This window comes from Xiphophorus couchianus, chromosome 12 (assembly GCF_001444195.1).
Source record: "Xiphophorus couchianus chromosome 12, X_couchianus-1.0, whole genome shotgun sequence".
In the NCBI taxonomy this organism is placed as follows: Eukaryota; Metazoa; Chordata; class Actinopteri; order Cyprinodontiformes; family Poeciliidae; genus Xiphophorus; species Xiphophorus couchianus.
This window is the reverse complement of record NC_040239.1, coordinates 10,599,233-10,621,634: the sequence shown is the minus strand read 5'-3', so window position 1 is coordinate 10,621,634 and position 22,402 is coordinate 10,599,233. Positions and strand designations below refer to the sequence as shown.

General features: G+C 38.4%; 2 protein-coding genes across 4 annotated transcripts; both read right to left on the bottom strand.

The window, feature by feature from the left end:
* Positions 1 to 409: 409 nt before the first annotated feature.
* pggt1b (protein geranylgeranyltransferase type I, beta subunit) lies at positions 410 to 16,755 on the bottom strand. The gene is made up of 9 exons (XM_028033346.1): positions 16,272 to 16,755; positions 15,793 to 15,911; positions 13,310 to 13,374; positions 12,740 to 12,891; positions 11,067 to 11,199; positions 9,307 to 9,352; positions 6,942 to 7,126; positions 6,464 to 6,572; positions 410 to 4,204 (listed from the first exon to the last, which is right to left on the bottom strand). The coding sequence occupies exons 1-9, from the start codon at positions 16,397 to 16,399 to the stop codon at positions 4,038 to 4,040; spliced, it is 1,104 nt and encodes a 367-aa protein (XP_027889147.1). The 5' UTR covers positions 16,400 to 16,755; the 3' UTR covers positions 410 to 4,037.
* A 160-nt stretch (positions 16,756 to 16,915) lies between these two features.
* ccdc112 (coiled-coil domain containing 112) lies at positions 16,916 to 21,865 on the bottom strand. 3 transcript variants are annotated; one of them, XM_028033343.1, is made up of 14 exons: positions 21,801 to 21,865; positions 21,407 to 21,525; positions 20,899 to 21,020; positions 20,051 to 20,140; positions 19,716 to 19,791; positions 19,276 to 19,402; positions 19,060 to 19,176; positions 18,834 to 18,971; positions 18,189 to 18,310; positions 17,977 to 18,118; positions 17,667 to 17,834; positions 17,365 to 17,463; positions 17,158 to 17,276; positions 16,916 to 17,079 (listed from the first exon to the last, which is right to left on the bottom strand). In XM_028033343.1, exons 1-14 carry the CDS (start codon positions 21,843 to 21,845, stop codon positions 17,049 to 17,051), a joined length of 1,515 nt encoding a protein of 504 aa, XP_027889144.1. In that variant the 5' UTR covers positions 21,846 to 21,865; the 3' UTR covers positions 16,916 to 17,048. The 3 variants fall into 3 exon arrangements, with proteins under 3 accessions (XP_027889144.1, XP_027889145.1, XP_027889146.1); XM_028033344.1 differs by having other exon boundaries at positions 17,977 to 18,103; XM_028033345.1 differs by lacking the exons at positions 16,916 to 17,079; positions 17,158 to 17,276 and having other exon boundaries at positions 17,400 to 17,463; positions 17,619 to 17,834.
* Positions 21,866 to 22,402: the final 537 nt, after the last annotated feature.

Below are 22,402 nucleotides of genomic sequence, written 5' to 3'. Positions count from 1 at the left end.
TCAAATGCTACTACATTAAAATCTGAGGCCAGAAAACAAACATTGGAAAAGATAACTACGGTAATAATTTTTGATCTCCACACATTTGGTCTTTATGGGAGAGTGACAGGAAAAAAGTAATTGTTGAAAAAAAAAAAAAAAGCCTGACACATCAAATGGTCTGTTTGCCATAAACCATGCAGAGGAAGGTGCTGCGGTTAGATGAAACTACACCTTGAACACCACCCCCATAGTGAAACACAGCAGTGGCCGCATCATGAAGCGGGGATTATTTTGAAATCAATTTATACCTTTCCATCCATTTTGGTCCATCACTAAATATTCCGATAAAACTCTGAGGTTTGTGGTCGCATCATGAGGTTTTTACGTTTCCAAGGCACCATTTGAAAACACAAAACGCACACAAATGTCAAAGTTAGTACACGTTTTATTTACCATAAATACAATTTCCGTGCCAAGCGAGAATCAGCATGAGTCCAAACTCGAAAAGCCGCACTTCAAGAACACGTCACACACCAAGACCTGCGGGTCCAGAAATGTAAAGACTTTCTGGTCACTTCCCCAGCAGAAGTCGCATCTTTATAGACATTTACATTTATCTACACCAACATTTCTAGAAAGCATAGAAAAAATAAACTCCATTATATTTTTTTGTTACATGATTTATCGTTACAATATGTATAGCAGTGCTTGGTAGAACGGCATGTGGTGTTTTGGCTGCATCTCTGGGACAATCCTTTCACAGCTTTTGGAAGCACAAAGCAGTGCTGCCTTTATTTCATGCTGCTGGAACTGGAGGCCCCGTCTCCTGTGTAATATGAGCTAAAATAATCATTTATTAGCACTGGTAAGTGCCACTCGGTGTCAAATGTCAAAATAATTCCCAACATATTTCTGGACAATACCAATCAGAAAGTAGAATACTTATATCTGATCTTCACACATGTAAACAACACATATTGTCCTGTGGAATCTAAACAAATATCCAGGTTACACTTCCCTCTTTGTAGGTTAACTTGATATTCACTGAATATTCACATACTCATTTTTCATAGAAGGATCCAAGCAAAATCTAAATTAGGCAATAAGAGAAGCAAACAAAAGCAAAGCATTCAGAGAGCAGCGACAGAAAACAATCCATTAGGCACAATAAGGAGGCAAGCTGGAGAAAGTGGCTTCACCATGTGACTTCATCTATGTACACAGACAAATACAAGCCAAACTGGATCATTTGGGTAGGAAACCAAGAAGAAAACTGATTACGCACAGTGCTCCAGTTAGCTTTATATTCAAATAAAGAGAACAGGCTTATAGCATATAGGTAAAGAAAACACAATATTAGAGTGTGTTAGAATAGAAAAAATCCACACATTTCAGCAACATTTTAAAAAACGTCAAAGCGTTTGGTGGTAATGGTTTCTATGTATTATGCATATATAATAAGAACATGGTAACGTTAGTTGAGAAAGAGAAATTGTTTCAGATCAGTGCAAAATAAACAATAACGCACATTAGTTAAGAATCCCATTGTTTTCACACCAAAGCCGAGGATTTGGTCTGGATTCAAAGAGCTGAATCCAGCCTCTGACAGCTGACTTTTAATAATAGATGGCTCACGTTATTTATTCATTCAGCTCTCCTCACATCTTCTCCCCTTTTTTTCCCTGATAGCAGACCCAGCGTCCGAATGACTTGTAAATGCAGTCACAGGCGCGTCTGCACACAGAGAAGAGCTGCAGGTAAACAGGCAGCAGACGGGCAGCTGTGCTTCTGACAGGCTTTCAAAGCATCTCATCACGTGTCAACGAGGGGAGCAGGTGTTACCTCACACTGTGGCCTCATTAAAAAAATAAATAAATAAATAAAAGGCGTTGCTTCAAGCAGCAATGTGTGGAAGCTGGAAATGTTTTTTGTTTTTTTTTTGCTGCGAGACAGACGACTGATGTAAAGGCAAAAGGTGGAAAGACTCTCTTTGCCAGGTCATGAACGCCATTTTGGACCTCGGCTCAAACACCTGCATAGAAGTCTGAATGAACTGAACGTAAAGCCAGAAGTCCTTCTTACAGTCGGTTCTGTTGGCGATCAACAGCTAAGGAGGGATCATGAAGGACAGAAGCCGTTTTTGCTTCCTTACATAAGGAGGTACAGTCCTGGCCATTGTTCTTTATTTCATCCTGCATCCTTTCTGGAGTTATGAATAAACAGTTCAAAGAACCGTTTCCTCTGGTTATGATGCCATTGTCTAATCTCCCCGCTGATTTCCAGCTGGATGCGACCTCACAGGGGAGGAGGAAGCAGGTGAATGAGTTCGGTTCAGAGGTCATGAGGAGCCTCCCTAACACACTGCTGCTTATAAGAAGAGATTTGGTTTTAATTAGAGGGGAGATTTACAGCGTTTGACAAAATTATTCATACTCTTAATTCTTTTTTTTTTTTTTTTTTTTTTTTTACAATTTCTGCATTACAACCAAACTTTAATGGGAGTGGAAGGAAAATTACACGGTTTTCAAAATTATTTAAAAAAAAATCTGAATGATGACATCCTAAATAAAATATACTGCTACCAATCACCTTCAAAAGTAAATAAATTAAAAAATAATAAATAAATTTTAAAAAATCACTGACAGGAGAGAATAAACCGTGGAAGCAACCAAGAGGCCCAGGTTAACTCTGGAGGAGCTGCATGGACCCACTGCTCAGGTGAGAAAATCTGCTGACATTAAAAGTACGAGCTTTTCCTCCTCACATGTGTGATCCTCACAGAAGAAGCCATGTTTGGAGTTTGACACAAAGCAAACGTGGGAGAAAAGGCTCTGGTCGGATGAGACCAAAACTTTTAGGCTCACAAGCAAAAGGCGACATGTGAAGGAAATCCAACCCTAAACCCCAACACAGCTTTCCCAACTTTAAACATGGTGGTGGGAAGCTTCATTTTCACTAGGAATGATAAAACTAGTCAGGGATGATGAAAGCCTCTTATTGGCAGCAAAACTCTTTAGATTCGGGGAGAGGAGGAGGAAAACAACCCCAAGCACACAGCTAGAGGTGCAATTAAATGTGTTGGAACACAGCGTTTTGATCTGTTAAAATGGCCCAGTCAAAGTCCAGAACTGCATCCAGTGGAGAATCCAATGTTTGTAGGTTTGTAGGTCAAATATAAAAGGAGATTAATTCATTTTCCAAAGAGGAACTAAACAAACAGAACACAAAGAAATGATCCGTACTTTAGATTTCTGAAAACGTTGTACAATTTTCCTTCCATTGCATAATTACGAGCCACGCAGGGTGTGGTCTGTCAGATAAAATCCCCATAAAAAGGCTTCAAGTGAAATCAATTCCATAATCTTCTTAAAATTTGTAACTAGTTTGTAAATTCGTAACAGTTCCATTTTTATTTCAATCTCTTGAGCTTTGAAAATTAAAGCCTGCAGTGGTGAAACTGGAAAACATTGCAGCGAGAAGCTTAAGGGAGTAAACCTGTAGGGATGGTATCAGATTTCAAACTGAGGAGCAGAAGTCATGACCCATTAAGACCTGGTGCATCATGAGAGGTCAAAAACATTCAGCAGCTACATGCGGACGAAAGCGCCAGGCAGGTTAGCAAAGCAGAGAAAAGGAAGTAAAGCAATATATCTTTGAAGAAAAGTGTCATAATTTAAAAAAAAAGGCCATAAAATAAAGATGGAGGCATCTGACGTTTGTTCAAGTCTCCAGTGAATTACACTTTCTGGCACATTATTATATGGTATTTTCACAAATCGCACCGCATAACTTTATTAACAACTACTTGTTTTTTGTTTTCTTTCTTCTTTTTTTTTTAAAGGCAGCAAAGAGGTGTGGTGTATATTGCTCAACAAATAAGTTTCTTTAGATGGACTTTAAATGAGGTTCTCAAGTGTTTAAATCCTCACAATTCCAAACAATTCAAACTTCTTGAGCAGCCAAATATCTGAGACGCGGCAGAAATCCAGCCGCCTTCAACCGGTGACCGACAGACGGCGTGTGCTCCAGAGTTAGCGCAGTAAATCGTCCTGCTTTCACTGCTGTCCAACGCAGCTGCCGGCGTTGTCCCTCCACGTCTGCTGCAGCTGCTGGAGGTGCTGAAAGGCTCTCTGGGTGATGTTAAGAGCTGGGTGGACCTTCTTTAGGTCAGGCTCTCCAATCAGAGACAGGCCACACAGACCCAAGTAGGCGTGAAGAGGGTCTGGAGAGACGAAACCACGGACAAAAGGGAGAAACCAGGTCAGAGCTGATAACAGGAGTCCCAGCCGAAGCACCTGAATCTGACAGAGCTAGTACTTGGAATGGATGTTTACTGATTCAATCTATAAACTCATTGGACCCTTCAGCTGTCCCAAGGTTTGTAAGTTTGTCATAATGAACTTTTAAGGACATGTGAATAATGCACGCTGCTTTGCCCATAGGAGCATCTCTCTCCCTCGGGAGGAGGATAAAAGCTCCACAAACCAGTAAGTGGAGCAGTAATTGAATTATAATGAAATGACAGATGATTGGACAGAGACATTAGAATCAATCACAAAACCATTAGCTTCACCCATCAGGACTCAGACTCAAAGTTGTACCAATGAGAATGTGGTTTCAAAAGGCCTTAATATTACAGCGACTTTCAATCCATGTTTAACATTGGGATGCTTTTTAGAGTTACCAGTGAGCCAGCCACATCCTGCAATAAACGACTGACACAGGAGGAGCAAGTAATGTGAAACAATCAAGTGGCTGCAGAGTGCTTGGATAGAATGAAGGGCGGCTTGTGCCACCCTCCACTTCACACCAAACTCGCAGCCTAAAACTTGAGGTTAACATCCTCAGCGGTCACAGACTTAACAGCAAAGGGGCAATTTCAACACGGATGTGATGAAGTCCAGGCCTGTAAGTGGCTTTCATTAATCTGACTTTTTTTTTTTTTTAAGTCAGTCTAGTATATAAATAGCATCGGCAGCCAAATAGGCCTTTAGCCAAATGTTGGTGTTGTTTTAACAAACCAATTACTTAAGACTAAATTGAAATCATCATTATCAACAATCATATAAACACTAATTTTTAAAAAAAATGGTGGCTATTAATGAGTAAAAGGATGTTTAGTCTGTATTTATGCTCCTCTCATCTGTGGCATCTTTGCAGCCAGCCATACAAGAGCAAAGCAAAACATTTATCCGCCATCTTACCTCTGACTTGTTGTAATTTTCCTTCAGATATAGCTACATATCAGACAGGTACCATCTTGTTCAAAAATCTACTTTGTTGTTAAAACTCTCCAGCTTCTACACTTGTCTTTTGTTTTTTTTTTTATCTTAGTACATTGCAAATAATACATTGTCTCTAATCTACCAATCCTTACGACACCTTGTCACAGTTTCTTGTCAGTAACTTAAAAACAAAAACATTCAATGAGGAAAATAAGTTTTGGAACGGCAAAACAAACAAAAGTATCTCTTGATAAATTAATTTAGCTTTTGTGTAATGGAATGAGGAGTAAATGCTAGACATTCAAATATTACGTGAACTTTCTTTGTTCCACACTCCTTGTCTTCAAGACGTTACAGAAACTTTGGATATGAGGCGAATCAAGAAACAAGAGAAGAAGTCTGGCTGCCTTCTGTGACGTCTTGAATCGTGAATCTACACCAGTCTCTCCAATTGCAATTTAAGAGCTTTAAATAAAACCTTTTTCTATCTTTTGCTTTCTAGTCTCTTATTCTACATTCTAACATAGAATAAAGAATCGTCTGGCAACAAAATACACAGAAAAAGCAAATCTAGAATCATTTTGATGCAGGCCTGCAGCCATTGTCCCACATCCAAGTAACCAACCCTGTTGCCCTGAACCAGTTTCCACTGTAATGGAAACATTAGTTCACTATTGTTTCCTTCTTCCTTAAAACTCTTTTATTCATTTACATTCACAAGCCTAAGTCCTGTCTGTCCCTCCTGAACACTGTCCTCCTGTCCGTCTGTGGTAAAACGAGGAGCTCCGTCTGCCGTTTCCTCAGGCTACCTATAAATAATCGCCTCATCAATTACCCAGCGTGAGGGCAGGCAAGAACACGACTACTGAAGTTTAGGGTTACAGGAGATTCTTTTCCCATTGATCTGAAGTAAAACTGGCCACCACAGCTCCACCCTGTTTCACTGCACCTGTGGAAGATGAGGCGCAAACTGTTCTGCTCAAAGAAAGGAAAATAAATGAACTGAAACTGCTTAGATCCACAATGTTTTTGTCCCTAATGCGAGATCTTTGAAGCTACAGGAGAATGAATAGGAAGAGCGACACAGTCATTAAACATGCCATTCAGCGCCTGCTTTGCTCCTGTGGTTGTTATTGCACTATAAAAACACCAGGAATTTCTGTTTTATGGATGCAACAACCAGAAAAAAAAAAACAAAGAAAACTACAGCATGGCGTTTCTACAGTAGGCGGTAGAAGTAAAGTGGCATCATTTACCTGGATGGCTGTCAGGCCACTTGGCGAAGCCGCCGACCAAACGATCCTGCGTGGACAGAATGAAGCTCCTGTTTTTCTCAAAGTGTGTGAACTGGAACACATCCAGGAGCTGGAGAAAAACACAAAAAACATCAAATGAGAAAATATTTTAAGAACTACAGATGTACCAATCAGGATTTTCTTGACTGATACCAATTTCCAGAGTCTTTTATATTTTTCTCAGACGTCTTTCATAGACGTAGTTTTGAATCCATCAGTAAATTAAAAGGTTATCTCCAAAACGACCTCAAACATTAATGGATTTATAGACTGATGACAGCAGAAGCTTTTAATTTCAACAAATCTTCAAAGCACCCTTAAACTTTGGAGTTTAAGGTTGCTTCAACCTCAAACTTGTTTCTGTAAATTTAGAGTGTGAGACACAGCAGGCATTGATTTATCATGTGACGAAGAAGGAAGACATTTCGGTGTTTGCTACCTCCAGTGTAGCTCCCACCCAGAAGGAGTAGCACGTATCCACAGGTTTGTTGGGACGTCCGTGGAAGCCGCTCTGCTGCCTCATGATGCACCAGCGCCGGATCCTGTTCAGCTCGCGCGGACTCAGAGCCTCGTCCAGCCGGCCCATCAGGCACAGCGAGGCTATGGCACAGTACGTCCAACCACCTGGCACACGGGTCACCGAGTTATCACATAAAGCTGCAGTCTGGGGCGCACATCTGCTCACTATGGGCATTAGTATCTCAGTCTTTAATAATTACAGTAATTATACAAATGCAACTTTAAGGCGTTCTAAAAACAAGAGTTGGGAGCAGCAAACTCAAATTTAGGGGATTAGTTTCTTTCATCTAAATGAAGTCAAAATTCTGCTCAAAACCCCTAATACATATAATCACCATTTTTTCCACTTGTCATCAACAGGCTTCTGGTATAATTCAGGCTGGAAATTTTGATCAATCCTCAAGGCAAAACTCATTTAAATCAGTTGTTTCCTGGAACACAACCGGCTTTGAATCATTCTCTATTAATTTCCATAAAAGCTTGGGATGTTGCTTTCGGGATGGAAACTTCTTAGTTAGTTAATATTTGCATTTCTTATCTCTTCAAAGGCCAATTTAGATGCGTGTGTGGGATTTATTGTGCTGTTGATGCACCCAGTGTCAAAGTTTGTTGTTTATTGTCACAACCTGATGCTGCCATCACTGGTACAGGGTTAGTAGGTTTTAATGCCCCACTTTCAATTGTCAAACATACTTCTTGTTATTGTGGTGTAATAGCGCAATGATTAGCTAATCAGGCTATAAAGCTCTGACTCCAAGGGGAAGCAAAACTTGCTTTACTTGAAAACGACATTCTGGCAGTTTTGAGTTCATGGAAACTTGAGCGTTGTGTTGTTCCTGGGTTGGTCCCAAACCTACCAAACCAATTCATCCAATGAATAGTTTGGACTTTTTTCCAGGATGTACCCAAGTCGATGCCACATTTCAGTAACTTTGCTCTTGGAAATCAGCAGTTTTTTAACAAGCAACTCCTGATAACCTTTTCCAACTTGTGCAAATCTACAGATTGCGTTGAAAGTGCAGCTTTACACATTTAAATCTCTAATGATTTCTCAGACTTTTCCGATTTTCTGATTAATAGTCGGTCAAATAGTGACGTGTCAAACAAATCATTTTTACTTCAACACAACATAAGTGTTCCTACTTCTGCTTTTGCTACATTATGCATTCTTGTTCACAATGAGTGTAAGTAAACGTTTTTTTAAATTTTAATTTAATGCTGAGGTCCTAACCTCACCCTTACATGAAAGTTACAACAACATACTCAATAAGAATGTAGAAAGATGTGGAGGCATATCTTTGCAATAAACTGAACATCCACTTGAAGGATTGTTTCTACTCGAAGCTTAAAGTGAGGGGTGAACACCTGGTGGCTTCAGATAATTTGTTTTTCTAAAATCCGCTTCCTTTAGGCAGGAAGAAACATCATCCATGGATACCAGTGTTGGGATCGGTGAAGTTGGATAAAACAACAAAAAAAGTCCTAAATATACACTAAGGACTGAAATTGGATACATAAATCCAGTCTCATGCCCAGACCCATGAGGTTCTATAATTTCATGTTTCACCTACACAACTGCACAGACATAACATCCCAAAAAATGTGCTTGTGCACATTCAAAGCAACGCTGGGAGGTCCTGGCACTGAACAAGCACACACACCTCCAGGGTAGACCGGTAATGGGCCTCGACTAAGCATCTCCACTGATTTGTAATCAGCCCTTTGGAGAGTTGGTAGGCTCAGCACAGTCTCACCGAAGCCTTTAATCACAGAACTTGAATTCAAAGCGAGAAGAAAATCACTTAGATCCAATAAAATCTGCCCCTTGGAGCAGTTGCAATTTTAAAAAAAAAAGTGTTTTAAGAGCACATCAGAGCTGGCAGGAATTTCATCTTCTCTGTACAACCAAGGTCATGCAGATACGTTGCTAAGTACTGCTTTTGTTGTGTCGCGTGAAAGCTTTCGTAAAAGAAAAACAAGGTCTAATTGGAGTGGGGGACGAATGATTGAAAACAGTGTGCGGTATCTATAGCAACGGATCTGTAGAGTTAATCCTTTATAAGCAGTTTTTTCATGCCTTTCACAAGTATAATCCCCAACATATTGGTTATAATGTGTTCTGAATAATTTGTAGTAAAAAATACCCAATGAAATAAAACAAAATGTATTTAAATTGCCAAATTTATCAGAATTTATTTGTTTTTGCAACAGTGTGTGTCCTTTCTTCTACTTATTCAAACTTATTAGGACTTTACCGTTTTAACATGTAACATATTTGCACTCACCATGAGACTCTCTCCCAGCTCCTTGGCCAAATGCATTGTCATACGACTATGGAGAAAATAAATGTAGAAATTATATTTTAATCAATAATAATTGATGTGCACACAAATCAGAGATTCTGAAGAGGAAGAACAGCACGGCATATATGTTAGACTCCACACCAGAACAAAATAATATTTTAAAAAATTACTGCAAATAGAAAAGTGAGGTATTGTTTTTAAAGATGCACAGGTCAGATGCAGATTTTTGGTTTCTGTGAACTCCAACATGCTGACTGCAATTTTGATCGACTCTGATTAGGATAATTTTAACCATATTACTTTCCTAGATAAATATAGTAATTTTGTACTTGATTCAAAAACCTTGAACTTTATCTGACTAATGAATTATCTGACTTTGAAAGTGGATCAAATATTGCTGACTGTTGATTGAACTTCTATTACAATCAGCCTAAATTTTGATCTATTTAATTAGCAGGAAGAACATTCAGATGCTGCAGTATTTGATCCTGAGTTCAAAGAAGGAAAAAATGGTAACTTTCTTTCTAGCCAGCCGATTGTTGCATCTCTAACTAAAATGAGAAATGTAATCACAGAGAGCTGAGGAGTTCAACACTTGAGTGTGTAATACATAACATCACACTGTTTTTTTTTTCATTTTATACTTTACTTCTAAAAAATAAAAATCCCCAAACAAAACAAAGGGATAGATATGGTTGGCAAAGATTCCCACACATTGCACTTGTCACAAGATGCATCACATACAGCCACTTCCTCATCCTCACATTGATTTTTCTTTGAAAATTATTAGACAATGCCATCTCTGAGAAACCGATGACCCATTTTTAGATTTATCTCTAGAAATTTTTATTTCACACAATCTACTTGCAATCTAGGACGCCTTTCTCTATCTTTTATTAAATTAGGAATGTTACTGCATTGACAATACATGACTGTTATCTGCTTAAACCAGCTTTTTTGTTAAAACAGGACACAATAACAAAAGAAACACAAAACAGTCTGCGGGAGTTTATTTTGTACAGTTTCAGACAAAACATACAAACTAAGCTAGAGGTGATAGTCAACTGGGAAGGACAAATAATTCCCAGCCTGTTCCTGCTCTGATCAGACTAAAGCAAAAATGGCTACTGAATGCATTCATCTCTACATGTAAGGCAGTTTCTGTTTTACCAAAATAAGCTTTAAGGTCACAATTTAAATGACGTTTCTAAACCAAACTAAACTTATTTTCAGACTTTCGGTGTGTATCTATTCATGTCGGAAGGACATGAATAGATACGAATAAGCATGATACAAACACACCCATGAAACGACAAAGACTCTGACATGTTAAACTCGATACACGCTGAAGTTTCCCAGGTTGCGTGTGCAGCTCAGGAGAAAGAGAAAACACTGCGCTTTGATGTGTCTAACGCCCAGAAATGCAAACAAAGTAGGTAAAGTTGGTCAAATTACAGGTTTTATTCTTTTTAACTGATGCAGAAAAAAGCCTTCGCTGCAGCCTTAAGAATATAATACATGACTATCTTCTCTAATTATTATAAATGAACTGTCTGTAAATGAACTGACACCTCATAACAGTACGTGGGCTGTGTTTATTTTAATTTCACTTCTTATGTTGAAGAAAAGAATGGCTATTGTCCACTGTGGGAGCATTCACATCAGAATCATCTTGTTAGTTTTATCCACTGAAGGAGGATCAGAAGCTTCACACTTTATTTAACCTGTCAACACTCACTCACCAAACTTCCCCGGATATAATCGATGGCTTTCTGGATGTCCATGCCTGACCAGTCATCCAGCATGTAACAGATACTAGCTGCACAGTAGATAAACCGGATGTCATTCTCACTTCCTTCTGGCACGGCATAGAAACTGAAAGCCAGACAAACAAAAAAAAGCAGAATTAGATAAAAAAAAACTGTCTGTGTTCTGGTTTTATGCTTTCAGATTTATGTTCTGACTGTTTTAAAACTACTTTAGTTGGTGTAAAATGTCCCTTGGCACTCTACTGCATTTTGGACCAATAATTCAGGTGTGAAACTAACAAAAATACAAACATATGAAATAATTAGCAACAAGTGTCCAACTACAATGTATTGCTTAAATCTATTAAACAAAATGAAACCCAACACACATAGCTCTAATTTAGAGATCGTGTGTTTTTTAACCTCCCAAGTATTATGAGACGGTCTTTTTCCCAGTGAGTGGAATAATGGTGTGGTATTTAAGACAGCACCATGTTAATAAGCAATTAATTATGAAAAAAAGAAAAAGAAAAGAAAAAATAGAGAAGGAGAGAAAGGGCAAGGATACAATAGGCTGTTTCTGGGGTAACTATCTGGGACTACCTCAGGGACCCTGGAACAATTCGATTACCATAATAGAGGTTATAAACAAAACCTCTGGACTGGAAAATCACTGCCAGGCATTTTGGGACAGACCTGCAGTAAGGAATGATGATGGGATCGATCCCAGAATGCCATCTCAACAACGGCCGCGCTCTGCCAGGACTGGACATTTGGGATCATTACAGCGACATTAAGAGCAATGTTTTTATTTAACGTTAATGAAGTTTTAATTTAAATGCCACAATGCAATGCTGCTAATTGCTTCTCTCTTCATTACAATGTTGAACCGCAGGGTATAAATGATCATTTGCTTTTATTCGTCTCACAGGACTTCTTTTGCTTTGTTTTGTTTTTCGAGCAAAGTTTTTATGGCAGAGCAGTGTATTAGGCCACTACGTTACACAAAAAGGCGCGCTTGAACTTGAACAACATCATGAAGTGAGGTGTAAACATTCAGGTCAGGACAGAGGAAAAGAAATGGTTAATTTTCTTTATCCTACACCAGGGGTGTCAAACTCCAGTCCTCAAGGGCCGGTGTCCAACTTTTAGATGTGCCTCTGCTGCACAAAACCTGAATAGAATAATTATGTCATTAGCAAGGCTCTGGAGAACTTATCAACACAAGAAGGAGGTAATTAAGCCATTTTGTTTCAGTGTTTTGTACCTGTGGCACATCTAAAAACTGCAGGACACCGGCCCTCAAGTCCGGCCCTTGAGGACTGGAGTTTGACACTTGTGGTCTAGACACATCCTTACTTGCTATGTTGGCACATTTTACCACCAGCTGATCTTCAACATAATCAGTGAGTTTCTGGGAAGAAGATCTCAGCAAAGATTTAGGAGAAAAGTGATGAACATCTGAACGCTAAAGCATGCAGATCTATAGGAGACTGTGTCTCAAATTCACATATTTAGTTGCTTTTGAACTACAGAACATCCAAATGCAAGCTATAGTCAGACCGTGTTAAATCTGTGTTCAAACGGCTTCGGGTGCTTTTGAGTCAGAGTGAAAATGCCACTTTAAATAAGGATTTAGGTGCAAAGTGAGCAAAGTGTGCGCCAACCTGCCGTCCTCGAGCTGCAGCACTTTGAGGCCAGCCAGAACGGCTTCTTTGTTCACCCGACTCAGGTCGTCTCCAAGGATTAACAGTGAGCACAGGCCAGTGTAGGTCATGGCAACATGGCCGCTGTCGTACGGATGGAGCACACCTGGACCCTGAGGACAACAACCGAGAGGGAAATCACAGATGGTGATGATGGCTGCAGACACAGACAGAATATTTTGGAGATAATATAAGCGTAGAAGAGTAGACTCTTCTCTGTTTAGTTTAATTTTTGAGAGAAAAATCTTTATCTCTTTTTTAAAATTTCTAATAATACCCATCATGACAGTGGTCACCGTTGCTTTCCAAGGCTGGTATTCACAATTGTTGGACGCTTTGTCCAACATTTTCTACTGAGCAACAAACACAGCATCTGCTACACTGTGGTATGGCATTTGCATCATTGTACTGAAGCAAAAAATTATCAAGAAACTGATACTGATGATAGAAAAAAGTGGATTTACTGAAAGATTTTTTTTTAAAAATACTAAAAGCCACAGTACGTAAACTGAAAAACAATTCTGGTAGTACCTTCGTGCTGTAAGGAATCCCAATATGTGCTGATCCACGAAACCCTCCACGGTTCAGGTTGGATTCTGTAATGGGTCAGACAGAAATGATAGAAATATTCAGCACAAGATACAGGGAAAAAAAAAACTAAATCAGTTTTCTGATTTATGTTTTAAAGCCCTTCTGTTCATCTTATGACCTGCAGAAAACGTCCTCATCAATACAATACGGAAAGAGGAGAGCTCTGCTGCCACCTGCTGGTCACATCAAAATGACAAACTGCACAATATAACAGAAGCTTTAACATTTTCTATGCAATGACTGAACAACGAACGGACCAATATATTCATGTATCACACACCAGCCCTACAACAGCTCATCCTGCTACCCGACTTTATGCAAGACTAGGTAAAAATATGGCATCCAACCTCTGTACTGAAGTAAAAGTAAATATTTTATCTTCCACCAACATATGCAGAAACCCTGATGTTGATTCCCTGCATGTATACACAGATGAATTCAGTCAAACACCTGCATTTTACTGGAGACTAACATCCCACGTAAGCAAAATGCTTTCTGTAAGTCTTAATAGTTTGCTAAATAGGGGATTATCATACTAATGAACCATTAGTAAATCACATTTGTCTCTCAACTTGTTTGTTTCCCTCAATTCTAATGAGAAGAAGCCTGCCAGCCTCGAAACATATGGCTGCAGCAGAAATCCATCAAGCACGACTATCCCTCCATCATCTCCATTGATGTCTTCAATAATTAATGAAATGCGCATCTCAACAGATGGTATGGAGTGGCTTGTTGGAGGCAGAAATATATAAATAAACAACATATCAGTCCCAAAACAAGTCATTAAAAGCCTGAGAGTCAAACTTTTCTTTGATGAACAGCTGTAAGGATGCACTGGGTTATCTACAGACAACTGAAGGCCAATAGCTGCCTTGAAATCTGCAGAGTGGGAAAAGAAACAAATGACAGACTTTAAAGTTTGATGAGTCGGAGGATGCAAAGACGACTGCCTCAGTGTGAAAGTGTGAAACAAACTATCTTACAATAACTTAAAGTAGAATCAGCATTTGAAAAAAAATTATAATTATCCCTATTTTCACATCAAACGCATCAACCAACAGGCTGACATTTAATGCACTTGTTTTTTCCTTTATCAAGAATCGGATAAAAGTTGGAGAGGAATTCCTTAATTTAAGGAATTAAATTAAGGAAATTTAATTCCTTAATTTTCTAATTCCTTCAAAAGCCTACTACCTTGATCAAATAATCAGCAGAAATTCTTTTTCTACTTTTATTTTTTTTATATAAAGTAAGAAAACCTTAACTGATTCAAATTAAAATCCACCAGCCAGATCACAAAGAAAATGTGAAATCAGTATTTGGCCGATGTGGTGACAGGTGTTGATGGGAAGACATGCCACTCCCCAGAGGCATTCTCCAACTCACGGTGAAGAAACCCAACAGGTTCTTTAGTCAGAAGGAAACTACAGGCTGAGTCTAGATCCAGCTAGTTCTCAATGTGCAATTTTTCTGGACACGCCCAGAAAAACCTCCAAATAGGTCACAAAAAAGTATAGAGGGCCAAAATCACATAATTTGAATCCTATCAATGTGGAGGAGCAGAGGCTGCAGTCCAAACTGAGATGAGGGAGCTAAGCAGCCCTATGTCAGAAATTCCTTACTTGGCCTCTCATTCAATGACAACACTTTGATATTTAATCATTCTTTTATACTCGGTGATCAAAAACTGCACCTGGAAATATTTAGGATGAAGCTCCTGTTCTTCAGGATCCTGTTCTTCCAGTCAAGGTCAACATCTCCCCACTAACAGTGAGGGTCAGCAAGAAAAGTCAAGAGATTTTACTTTTTGTGCAGCTCCTGCATTACCGCAGAAGAGGCCCTAATCAGACTACCCACCGCTCTCCTGCCATCACTGATTAATTAAATACAATACAGATTTTTCCCAAAACACATTTGAATCTATCCAAATTATTATTTTTGAGGAAACGCAAACAAATTTGTAGGCGTCTGAGCAATTCCAGCCTCCTTTACTCTGAAAAGCATTTTCAGCAAAGCATGGAATAGCATTATCAATGATGTTACTAAGCTATGACAAAAAATAATAATACACTCTATACATTTACAGTGTTTCTCCCAGTGCATTATATGCCTGGCGGGCCACCAGGCTTTACTTATGCCCCACCAGGCTAAGTTTTCCTTACTTAAGTCTTTTTAAAATGTTTACTTTTTTAAAGACTTTATAGTTGGTGTTCAAGTATTAATCTTCCAATAGCACATAATTACCAAGTGATATTTTCAAATTTAAAACATTTTTTAACTCAAAAACACGACGAGCCGCTGGATGAATGACTGCCCAGCAAGTTTTCTGGCGGAAATGTATTTTTCATAAACCGACTGAAAATGTTATGAAAATAACATAAAATATTTTAATAAAATAACATAAAAATAGATGTAACACTTACTATCCTGAGTGGGTAGAACTTGTTGTGAGTAAATCCACTCAATCATCACTTTACTATCCACCACCTCCAGGGCATCCAACACATCCAGACCAGACAGGGCAAAGAATAAAATGGATAACCTGAAATGAAAGCAGTAGATCTTACAATGTACTCATTGATAGAGTGCCATATAATGTGTGAACATGTTTTATAGCTTAACCTTAATTTTAAAAAACAATATAGATGAAAACCAAGCTGAAAATGAGGGTTAACTGAATGATAAGACCTTAAAATAGACATAGTTGGAAACAGGCTCATTACATCTGCCATAAAAGCTGCTACAGTATCACACCCAGAAAACCTGAATGGTTAAATAAAGGCTAAGATGAATTTTCTTTAATTAACTGAGGGCTAATGAATCACATCTAGCTCCTCTGCTGTTCAGTTCCCCCAACAAACCACAGTAACCAGAACTCCCATAAGCCCTCTGGCGAACTCACCGGGTTGTTTCCAGCGACGCGTACCGCTCAGGCAACACCTGCAAGGTCCTCTGGAAGAATCGGACATGTCGGTCTCTCAAAAAGTCTATCTGCTCAAATTCTTCAAACTGGTTCTCTTCTTCCGCCATCTTTGTTTCCGCACCTATGGGGAATCTTTTCCGGTGCGTTTGCTTTTCAAAATAAAAACCTCTAGTAGGGGTTCACGTTATGGGGACTGTATTTGTGATATTGACTGCTATAACTACCGATAATTCAGTTAGTGTTGGTAGGTTAACGAAATTGGGGTTTGTTTGTTTTTTTTTTGCTTGGACTTTAATCTTTAATCTATTTCAGTGTAGTTTTCATCAACCCAGTGATTATTTGTTAGTGGGAGTGAAGGGGAAATTAAAGAGCTTTTTTGTCTGCCTCATCACAAAGCCTTTCTTTTTTTTTATCTGGGTTAATCTGTTGTGTGACCAAGCTTCACCTCCCATAGAGATGGCTTCTCGTTCAACTACAACACTTTGATATTTACGTAATTATTCTTTTTTTTTTACTCTGTGATAAAACTCTGCTCCTGTTGTGATTGTTTTATTTCTGATTTTTGCTGACATGGTTGTTTAATGTAACTATGCTGTCTTCAGTTCACACAGACAGTCTTTTTTAGAGAGAAAAAAAATATTTTATTTGGAAATACTTTACCATTATAACAAAAGTGTCAAAACAACAAAAAAAGATTTAAGTCCAATAGAGGCTCTGGAAACTGTGGAAAATTGTAGTACTCGGCTCATAGTGACATCACAGCCCTTGTCTCCAAGAGGGGATGGCTCTGGAATAAAAAGAGTAAAATATGTAATTACCTAAATGTTACTTATCAGAACTTCAAGTCAAGTCTACAAGTCCAGACCTGTGAAACATCTGTAGCATGGGTCCTTGTCCTGAAGGTTCACTGTGTTTCATCCTTTCCTCCCATCCTTTAGTGGGGCGATTCAGCCTGGAGGGGTCTCTGTTCACATGACCATCCATCTGAAGAAGAAAACCGAATAATTTCTCTGAGACTAATGACTGAAATCTTTGAAATCTAGATTGAAATATTTCAGGCTGGTCACTGCACCTTTCCCTTTAGCTTAGCTATGATTCTTCTCTGTCTTTCCTCTTCCTCCTTTTCCCTCAGTTGCCTCTCATGAAGCTTTGCCTCCACCTTGTGAAGATCCTGCAAAGGTGCAGTCAAACTATGTATTTTGCAAAGTAAAGGTGTTATCATACCTTCTTCTCTTTGAGCTCAAAGGAACCTGCGGTTTATTGTCCGAACGCTTTTTATTACTAGTAATTTAATGAGAAACTCTGAATTTGAGAGTACAAACTTACACCTTATCTTTTGTTTTCATGTATTTCTAAGACTTTAGAACTTGGTACCCTTTCACTGAAGCTTTTGATGACTATTGTTGCCTCTCTTCGCTTCTCCTCCCATTCCCTCTGTTCCTTCTCTCTTTTTCTCTTCTCCTGCTCCTCCTCTTTCCCACGCTTCAATCGCAGATACTCCTCAAGAGCCATCTTTAATTCCAGCTGGCGGCGGCGCTCCTCCTGATCAACAGAGATCATTTTGTTAAAAATAGGCATCTGCTGAAGGCCACAGTAAAGCAACCTCATATTATGTGATTTTGATTATGAAAAGAAGTGCTATAGTTAGAAAAAGAAAATTCTATGGTGAAAACAAGCAAAGCACCTTTTCTTGTTTTCTCTTGTTAATCTCCTCAGCCAGTTTCTGTTCTCCTTCTTCTTCCTCTTTTTGTTTTTTCTTTTTCTTCCATTCCTCCAGGCGTTGTGCCACTTCCATTCTCTCCTCCTCAGTCCTGAAACATAAATTACTTAACTCAGTTTGTGTGAGGCAAATTTGAAAAGTTTCTGATCTAAATTTATTCAGTTACTGATACTCACTGCTGTTGCTCAGCCAAGTTCTTGACCTTCCTCTCTTTGCTTTGTGCCTCCTCCATTTCCTCTTGAGTTTGGATCCTTGTCTGACGTTCTTTATCTTTACTGGTTTTCCAGCGTTGAATAGCCTGAATGGGATGGAAGAAAACTTAAAACAGGACAAAATACATGTAATGCAAAGATTCATGCATGACACATACCAAACCCTGAAAAAAGAAGGTTGTTGAAATTAATTCAACAACCTAACTGTGTAGTGCTTAACTGTGACATGCATGGAGGAACATACATGACTTTTGATTCTTTTTTAGAAATAAAACTTTGAAAAGTGTGGTGTGCATTTGTGTATTAAGCTTCTTTCACTGTGAAACCCCTAAATAAAATCCAGTGCAAACAACTGCATTCACAAGTCACCAAATGAGCAGACATGGTTCATCTGTATGCATTTCATCCTTGTTCCTTGTTCCAAGGAACACAGCAAACAGCTCAGGGGGGCTGAAGACAAAGTTTTCATTTGTGTAAAAAAGAAATTGTGAAAGGGTTCCATCTTTTGCAAGGCATTGTGCATGACAGACCTGGAAGATAAACAGGATTTTTTTTTCTGCTTTTACTTCCTCTAAACTCGTAACATCATGCTTCGCCACATTTCTCCACCTCTCTCTTTTTGTCCTGCAGGTAAAGCAGCTCCTGATGCCAGTCCTTATGTTGCTGGATCTCCTCCTGTGTTTTACTCGGCAGGTAGAGTTTGGCCTCTTTCCTGTATGATGACCGCCCACCGTGCTTCATCCAGACCTGTCATTGTTAGAACAAAAAAGCTGCTCCACTAAAATTGTCAAAAATAATAAATAAGTAATTAACAAAACAACTTTGTATTCCTTACTCTTAAGAACGCTTGGTGATCAAATTGGTCCCAGCCTCCATGAGGCCCTCCAGTCTTCTGCAGGAAATCCTCCAAAGCTTTGACCTCGGCAGGGAGATCTTTGTTGAAGGGGTTGGCCTTAAAGAAAACAGAAGAAAAAATAACCTGTCATCCTTTTTTCTTATTTAAGTGAGTGTCAAACAACAAAGAAGAAACATAACGGTGTAAATTGAAAACCTTCAGAGTAGAAGCTGCAGGTAATTTAGGGTTTGACTTGACAAGAAGACTCCAGTTTTTAAACTTCCTCTCATAAGCAACAACTTCCTGCTTGCACGTCAGCTCCTCCTTTGAATATTCCTCAAAGCTGAGAGTAAGTAAGAAACATAAAGTTTGATTCCTTATAATAATTTCATTTCACTACAGATAATCTTAGTCTATAGATTAAGCTTTTTTTATTTCTATTTTCTCTACTTCCCAACATTCTTTGATGCACTTAAACTTGTTTCTCATAAGATGCACACTTTTCGTACCGAGTGAATGTTGTGGCTTTCATACTAATTTACCAAAGATTGTAAAGGATGCAGTTACATAACATCATCCATAAAAGGTAATATGTCTTTTCCCCCATTTTCCAGGCTAACGTGATGTAAAGATGAATGTTTAGCAAATCTTTTTACCGTAAACACTGCTCCTCCTTTAGAGCATTTATCGACACTTCCACATCTAACATTATTTCTTTAAGTCTTTCAATCACTGGAAATACAAACAAAATTGCAGAAACAATATCAACAAACTGTCCCAAAAAGACTCTAATTTTCACATCACTGACACTGCGTATTTTATTCTGAGGTTCAATTATTTAACTTGCAATATTATTTCACATATCAACTCAGAAAGTAGCTCAAATATTGATATTAATGATAACAAAGAACTAATGTCTATAAGTTTTTCTAGGTAATGGACAACAACAAGCGAGTTGCAGGTTCTTTAACATCAAGAACAAAAATCTTACATTCAGGAGATGGCTTGACATCAGTTAGGTGTTTCTGAAATTTCTTCACACCATTATTGATCTTCACTAGCTGCTTCTGAAGGATCATCTCTGAAGAAAAGCCATAATATTATATTTCAGTTAAAACTGTACAACAACATATTAAAACAGTCTGGTTTCTTTACCGGGTTTCTGCAAGTTTCAGGCACATTGACGATACTTTACAAACGTCAACATTTAAATTCATGATCTACACAAACTGCAGCTTCAGATTCAGAACTATTACTGGTGAATGGTTTTACCAATCTACTTCAAACCCCTTGCACACATAATCTTTACCATGATGAAGTAGCTGATAGAGGATACAGTATGGATTTTAAACCTTGAACACAAAATGACATGCGATGTGATTTAAAAAATAAGAAGATGCAAGACTTTGAATTTCTGTAATTGTCAAAAAGATCTGTGTTAGAAAAAAAACAGCAAATTTCAGGCAATATTTGACCAATGGTTAAAGCTTGACTGAAACAGCTTGGTTAAAACTCAGACATCAGATGAACTAAGACGTTCAAATTTAACGTTGTGGTTAGATTTGAAGAGAGCTGTGAATCAATGAAAGCTCATAAAAGAAGGAATGAAGGTTCAAGGTTGTTCAGAAAGCAGTCATCTTCTGTGAGTGCTGCTTGAATTAGAAGTATTTCTAATCATGAGCCCATATTTATCATTACACATATCATTTTTTATTATTTCCCAAAGTGTTAAATCTATTTCTTTACAAGAGCAATCCATTCTTTTTCACATTGACTGCACACCCTAGTGTGAAACAGATGCCTAATGTCAAAAAAGAAAATCAGCTATAAATTGCTTACTTTGAGAAAACCTTTCTTTCTGCAGTATTTTTTCATATTCCTCAAGTTCGTCAATGACATCCGTCCAGGCATTCTTTCTGCACAGAACAGTCAGGGCTCTCTCTTTCTCCAATTTTTCAATCCTGTCAGGCAAAAGGCAAATAACTGATTTTAAAGTCAGTGGTTACATTTATAGGGCAGGGATAGAGATGTTCCTTGTCTCAACTCCTTGTTAAATGTGTTTCTAAATCACAGGGTATGAATCTACATCCCTTTAAGAACCCAGGCTCCCAAATTACAGACGGCAGTCTAGATTATGGATCTAGCTGAAGTCGTATGTATCCATCCATCAAATATTGAGTCCAGTTAAGTCAGTATAATTTATATAGAAAATAGTTAACTAAATAGTTTTGGGTGGATGAAATAAACAGTTTTTGAGTGGGTTTTTTTTATATATATATCTGTTAAGCTTTATGTGTTTTGATTTATCCTTCACTGTGTTACAAAAGTTAAAGTAAATTTCACTCACAGCCTCCTGTTCTTCTCTGCCTCCCGCAGAAAGCGACCGACTTCCTCCCTGTTCAACCTTTTCTGCTTTCTTACCGTGCAAGACGCGGTGGTAGGTGGGACACAAGACTCTTCCTCATCCTAGATTCATTTTAAAACAACACAAACAAATGAGCGTACGAGTGTTACGGTGAACGTAATAAATTTTACTATCCTAAACGTCATGCAGTTTGCCCAAAGCACTTAACTTAAATAATGACGAAATGCATTTTTTCACAAACTACAGCATCTATAGTGATATTCATATCTTTCCTTACGTTAGCACTCACTGACAGTTCAGCTAATTTGTCAATATCTACTAACCAACAGTGTCTGTGTTTTAAAGAAAATAAGAAATGTAGCTCTTTAAAATGTACCGTGAACAGTTCATCGTCGAATAGAGCGGTTGCTAAGGCGGCCATGTTTGATTGAGAAAGTAAACAAAGCAAACTTTATTGAAAAAAACCCCTGTTGTCAGGAAGCTCACTCCTGTTGTTTCCGGTTTTAACCAGCAGAGGACGCTGTATGCCGTCAATATCATTCTCTTGCTCTGAATATTTGAATATAACAGAAATTGTCAACATTGTATTGTCGACAGTGTTGACACAAGAATCACTCTTCACTTTCATTTGTGAAATTTTATAGGCGTTTCTTGCATATAAGGTAAACCTACTGCTCTCAGAATGATAAAGAACTGTGGTTTGACTCAGCCCAGGTTCATTTCATAGTTTTCAGCCACTCTGGTGGATTTACTGGTATGTTTGGACTATGTTCAAGTTATAGGCTCCAGTTCTGCTTCAACTTTAATTTTTCAACAGATGGGTCTCACGTTTTCCTCAAGAAGATTCATTGTGTGCAGTTGTCAGGTGTTACTTCAGCCAAACTCCACCAAAACATGACACCTCCACCTCTACACCTTTTTGTTGATATGAGGTTCTTTCCCTTTAATGCTGTGTTACTGTAGATTTATGTCAAACAT

Bases quoted from the DNA above. Each gene is read 5' to 3' on its own strand.
- pggt1b (XM_028033346.1), bottom strand. From the start codon at position 16,399: ATGGCGGAAGAAGAGAACCAGTTTGAAGAATTTGAGCAGATAGACTTT. The intron at 13,375-15,792 runs GTAAGTGTTACA...GACCCATTACAG, and splicing joins AGTTCTACCCACTCAGGATA to AATCCAACCTGAACCGTGGA. The intron at 6,573-6,941 runs GTAGCAAACACC...GTTTTTCTCCAG, and splicing joins GGGTGGGAGCTACACTGGAG to CTCCTGGATGTGTTCCAGTT.
- ccdc112 (XM_028033343.1), bottom strand. From the start codon at position 21,845: ATGGCCGCCTTAGCAACCGCTCTATTCGACGATGAACTGTTCACG. The intron at 19,792-20,050 runs GTAAGATTTTTG...TTGTATTTCCAG, and splicing joins TGTCAAGCCATCTCCTGAAT to TGATTGAAAGACTTAAAGAA. The intron at 18,119-18,188 runs GTGAGTATCAGT...AACTGAGTTAAG, and splicing joins AACTTGGCTGAGCAACAGCA to TAATTTATGTTTCAGGACTG.